Genomic DNA, 6,072 nt, shown 5'->3' with positions numbered 1-6,072 from the left:
GACCCCGGATAGGCGGAAGAAAATGGATGGATGGATGGATGTCATTTATTTCTATTTTAGATATGCCATAATAATGTTAGTTACTATAATGTAACTTATACATAAACATTATTCTAACCTTTGCTTCCAGGATCAGAGGTGATGCCTAAGGCTCTGTCTACACGCATAGTTGGAGGTATTTGGTGGTTTTTCACTTTGATCATCATCTCCTCCTATACGGCCAACTTGGCCGCCTTCCTCACTGTGGAAAGAATGGATGCCCCCATTGACTCTGCAGATGACCTCGCTAAACAAACAAGAATTGAGTATGGAGCAGTGCGAGATGGATCGACCATGACTTTCTTTAAGGTAAATTATGGTCGTAAAAACCAGTTAAAATTATCTCAAAAAAGTTTGCCTTCTTGGAAGCAAAGCATGAAGTCTTTTGCCCGATGCTGTAATGTCTTTAGTCAGGGTTCTCTAAAAAAACATCCCTGCTTGCGTCCTGCAGCTCAGCAGGCTTGAATCATGCTGGTCTTTATCCTCCCAGATYGCAGCCAGTGATTATGGCTGCCTGTATAGAAAGAAGCTGCCCATGTTGATGGCTTCAGCAAACTGAATCAGCTGAAGGAGCTTTGGAGTACAGCTGTCCTGTTTACTCTGGCATACCGAGGAGAGACACCTGTACACAATGAGATCAACATCTTGATTTAAACACACAAACTAAAGAACTGTGTTCATGGCTGTATTTAGGCTAAATGGTTGGAGCTGTTGCCTCACAGCTAGAAGGTTGTAGGTTCACCTAATGGGTTTCTGGGTGACGTTTGCACTTTCTCACCATGGGCTTTTGTGGTTAGAATAATATGTCCTGATGCATATCAATAATCCAGGCAGAAATTTTAAATAAAAAAGTAGGTCCTCTTGACAGCTTATTTTTAAAAACCTTTTTATTTTTAAATATTGATGGATGGATGGATGGATGAATGAATGAATGAATGAATGAATGAATGATGGATGAATGAATGAATGAATGAATGAATGAATGAATGAATGAATGAATAGATGGATAGATGGATAGTTGGACAGTTGGATGGATGGATGGATGGATGGATGGATGGATGGCTGGATGGATAGATGGACAGTTGGATAGATGGATGGATGGATGAATGAGTTGATGAATGGATGATGGATGGATGGATGGATGGATGGATTGATGGATGGATGGATGGATGGATGATGGATGGATGGATTGATGGATGGATTGATGGATGGATGGATGGATGGACAGTTGGATAGATGGATGGATGGACGGATGGATGAATGAATTGATGAATGGATGGATGGATGAATGAATGAATGAATGAATTGATGGATGGATAGATTAATGAATGAATTAATTAATTAATTGATGGATGGATGGATGGACGGATGGATGATAGATGGACAGTTGGATGGACGGATGGACGGATAGATGGACAGTTGGATGGACGGATGGATGGATGGACAGTTGGATAGACGGATGGATGGATGGACAGACGAATGGATGGATGGATGTATAGATCAACGATGGATTGATGGACGGACGGACGAACGGATGGATGGATGGATGTATAGATCAATGATGGATTGATGGATGGATGGATGGATGGATGTATAGATCAATGATGGATTGATGGATGGATGGATGGATGGATGTATGGATGGATGGATGGATGTATAGATCAATGATGGATTGATGAACGGACGGACGGATGGATTGATGTATATATCAATGATGGATTGATGGATGGATGGATGGATGGATGGATGGATGTTTTAGTCTTTTCTCAGCTCATCTGTTGTACACGTCTTACTGACTCTTTCATCGTTTGGATCACTCAGAAATCAAAGATCTCCACCTATGAGAAGATGTGGGCCTTCATGAGCAGCAGAAAGACTGCATTAGTTAAGAACAACAAAGAAGGGATCACACGGGTCTTGACAACAGACTACGCCATGCTAATGGAGTCTACCAGTATTGAGTACATCAGCCAGAGAAACTGCAACCTGACACAGATCGGAGGTCTCATTGATTCCAAGGGCTACGGAGTGGGAACACCTATTGGTAAGAGAAACAAAGTGCTTGCCATATTCTAACAAGAATAAACCAGAATGTTTTTATGATATGTACATTACATTGCAAAAATTTAGCATCATAGTGAGTTTATATAAATTCTAAGGAATAACTTGCAAAAATCTCCCTTTATTCAAACTGTGAGAATATTAAACAGTGAAGAACTTGTGCAGAAGTATTATCTGTATTTCCTTTTATTAAACATTTCCCATGCCAATTCTTTAAAAGTTCAAAAGCTGAGCTCACATCCTGCATCTACATGTCTCTTTAAGATCTGCACTCGAACCTTAAAGTGAAAGTTCAGCTCTAACAGCTAAGGGAGTGTGAATAGGACCTAAATCAAAATGGATTTTTACCATCGACAAAAAACCTCTAGTCTCAGAAATCTCACCRAGGTTCATGCAAACACTGGTTTTAAATTCTTACCACTGCCTTCAGTTTTGAATTACATAGTTATTCCTGACGAAATATAATGATATTGTTCCCAGAAGTGCCTCAGGCTGCACCTTGAAGTGCTACAACCAGCTGCTTCTGCCACTGTTTGCAATTGGATATGATGGTAGAAATTCTAAGATAAAAACTGTGTWTTGCAGAATCAACAGTGGATGTAAAGATTAATGAAAGAGAGTTTGCATAATCTGTTGTTTATTTTAAGTTAACAGCAGTCCACTTTGGACTACATCTTATTTTAGATTATTCACTGACTGATCATTCTGGTCAAAAAAAAGAAAGAAAAATGTTCAAAAAGCCATTAACAAACAGATAACACATTTATTGTTCATTACTTTTCTGCAAAACTCCCACTCCAAAGGTTTGAACTAACAGGTTTAAACAAATTCAATGATACTGAAATTTATTCTTCTGCAGCAATTTGCACACATATTATATATAATTTGTATATATTTGTGTGAACTTGCCTAAAAAACGTCATTTGCATGGAGAACTGGCAAGAATGAATGAATTAATGCATTGTTTTTCAACCCTGGTCCTCCAGGCACACTGCCCTGCATGTTCTAGGTGTTTCCCTGCTTCTACACTGCTGATTTCAATTGGTAACTGATTGCAGTTCAACAAAAGCCTGTTAATCATCTGAATCAGGTGTGTCAAAGCAGGCAAACTTCTAAAACATGCAGGGCGGTGTGCCTTGAGGACCAGGGTTGAAAAACCTTTAATTAATGAATATATTTACAACAGACATTCCACAAAACAAAGGTAATATTTACATATTCCTTAGTGTGAATACAACATTACATAATATCATAATAACATCTAAAAAATGTCAAAAGCTTAAAATAAACAAATGAAACCTTATCATAACTCTACTTCTTAAAGTTTTTGTTTCAAGCAGTCATTAAGATGAGTAAAAAGAAGGTGACAGGTGCTGAACTCGCTGTATTCTGACACACCTCCACCAGAACTTCAGGCTTCACTCATGTCAGCGGGCCCCACTTGATGAGCTGCTGTCTGCTGCTCTCATGCTGCTCTCGCTGTAGGAAAAGACACCGCTGTGCTGAAAATAATGAGCACCACACARTGAAAGAGCAACAGCAGCTTCTCAGATACAAAGAAAAACAACCAGACAACGCTTACGCAGAACCACTCACAACAATCCAACGGCAGTTCAAATCTGAGCCCATCTGATCAAACTGTTATGATCAAACCTCCACCTCTTGCACAGTGACTGCTGGAGTTAGAACACGTGATTTTAAAAAAAGAGTGCATGGATGGATGGGCTCTAATACAAAACATGATTAAGTGCTTACATGATCAGGTTCCTCAGCTTTGTGGCCTTGAGGTTTCACTTTTAAGCCACCGGCTCAGGAACCTGTGAAACACGCAGTGGAAAATATAAATCCTCTGAGGGGATTAGCACATGGACGTCCTTACGTGCAGAACTCAAACTGATCTCTGAGTGTTGAATGTCTACCACCTTTAAAATACCCTTTGTCAATTGTTTTATTTTTATTTTGTATTTTATTAAGTTTGCATTTTTCATTTGAACTGACTTTGATGAGCCTAAAGGTTTGTTTGGGGACAATATCTGATGAGCGACTCTTTTAAATGAAACCAGAGAGCGTTGACAGAGCTGCTTCATGGAAGAAGAACATCAGCTTAAGCTGAGGTTCTTCTTCCATGAAGCAGCTCTGTTGTCCTCCATCCATATTTTCAGTTMCAGGCTGAGTCATTTCTACCTTCTCCTCTCTGTCAACGCTCTCTGGTTTCATTTAAAAGAGTCGATCACCAGATACTGTCCAAGATTAACCTTCAGGGTGGATATAGCTCGCTAGCAGCCTCGCTATTAATGTTCCAACTAATCGGGGATCCCTTTAAACAACAAGGAAAGTCCTTTTAAATGGTTTTTGTTTGGTTTTTTTCTTTTACTACACAGATTTAGGTCCTGCGTAGTAGGCTTAAATCTGTAATACCTAAGATTTCCCTAAGAGATACAATTCTAAGATGAACTTAATATGCAGTCATAAGCTGATAACCTCAGAGCAAATGCAGTTGAGTTTAAACTGTGAGCCATCCTTTTCTTACATATTCAGTTTGAATGCATTTGATAGGAGATAATTGTTCAACWATATGCAGATTTTATAAGAAAGTACAAATTTTGCACATCCCTGYTGCTTAAAATATTTATAATTTACTCAGAGTTTCCAAAAAAAAAAAGCCCTCATTGTTATGAAGAGTTGTTTTATACATATTTTCTTTCCTTCACCAGGTTCTCCATACAGGGATAAAGTCACAATCGCCATCCTTCAGCTGCAGGAGGAAGGGAAGCTCCACATGATGAAGGAGAAGTGGTGGAGAGGAAACGGTTGTCCAGAGGAGGACAACAAAGAGGCCAGCGCTCTGGGTGTGGAGAACATCGGAGGCATCTTCATAGTTCTGGCTGCAGGTCTGGTTCTGTCTGTTTTCGTGGCCATCGGCGAGTTCATTTACAAGGCCCGCAGGAACGCCGACATCGAGGAGGTGAGTGGGGCTGAGACCGGACAAGTTTATGTTCCGTTTCATTTATTTATCAATGGCAAAGCTAAGGAGCAACGCTTCCATGTACACAGTTTACTTTTGTTTGTCTGTTTCTTTGATTCTTTTGTGTTTTCCTTTTTTTTAATCATTAGGATATTTATGTTCATCTTCTTTATGTTTTCTCCTCCATTTTTCTTTCTTTCTTTTCTTTTTTTTTTTGCATCAGGCCTTTTGTTTCTTTTACGGCTTGCAGTCTCGTCAGTTTCAGCGCCGTGGCTCCACCTCCTCCTCTGACAGCTCTTTATCTAACGATCTGGAGAGCGGCAGACTGCTGGGGGATGACCCAGAGTAGCCATGGCCTCTCACACACAACTCACACTCGCTGTAGACCCTAGGTTTGTAACTAGGTGTCCTCCGCTCTGGCCTTTGTGGAAAATACCCCAACTGCACCTTTATCTGCTGCTTCCCTCAGTCCCACTTGCTTATACCCCCACTGTGTCCTCATCATTCACATAAAAATGTGTTTTACTGTCTTATTGTACTAAAAGCCATTCAGAGACTTCTTTTTTCTAATATTCTTGCTTACAACTGTATTGTTTCTGCTGTAAATCCAGTTGAGCTCAAACACAGAGGCTTACTGAGGCTGCTGATTCAGTGAGGAGGAAAATTAAAATCTATGTGCAGCCACCTCTTCCTCATAACTTTAACTCTATTTAAAATGAGTACATGGGGCCGTTTTCGGATAAAAGCCTGAAGATACTGATTCTTTTTCGCAGGAAACCTCTCAAGTCATAAAATTTGTTTTTAAAGTGTGAATTTTATGTTTATTCAAGTCCAAACCAGTATAAAAACCTGTTTGTTTAAACTTTCACAATAAAAGTGGGTGAAAATTCCACCGGGTTAGCAGGATTATCTGATCCATCCATCCATCCATCCATCCATCCATCCATCCATCCATCCATCCATCCATCCATCCATCCATCCATCCATCCATCCATCCATCCATCCAT

At 39.9% G+C, this 6,072-nt stretch overlaps 1 protein-coding gene across 1 annotated transcript in view; it reads left to right on the top strand.

The window, feature by feature from the left end:
* LOC106514128 (glutamate receptor ionotropic, kainate 1) overlaps positions 1-6,072 on the top strand; it is a gene marked incomplete in the record, with an annotated part of 41,234 nt that overhangs the window by 29,158 nt on the left and 6,004 nt on the right. The window contains 3 exon segments of the mRNA XM_014003241.1: positions 131-348; positions 1,861-2,083; positions 4,815-5,065. Coding sequence (XP_013858695.1) covers positions 131-348; positions 1,861-2,083; positions 4,815-5,065 — 692 coding nt within the window.

This window comes from Austrofundulus limnaeus, unplaced genomic scaffold (genome assembly GCF_001266775.1).
Source record: "Austrofundulus limnaeus strain Quisiro unplaced genomic scaffold, Austrofundulus_limnaeus-1.0 Scaffold17, whole genome shotgun sequence".
In the NCBI taxonomy this organism is placed as follows: domain Eukaryota; kingdom Metazoa; phylum Chordata; class Actinopteri; order Cyprinodontiformes; family Rivulidae; genus Austrofundulus; species Austrofundulus limnaeus.
This window is presented reverse-complemented; position numbering and strand designations above follow the sequence as displayed.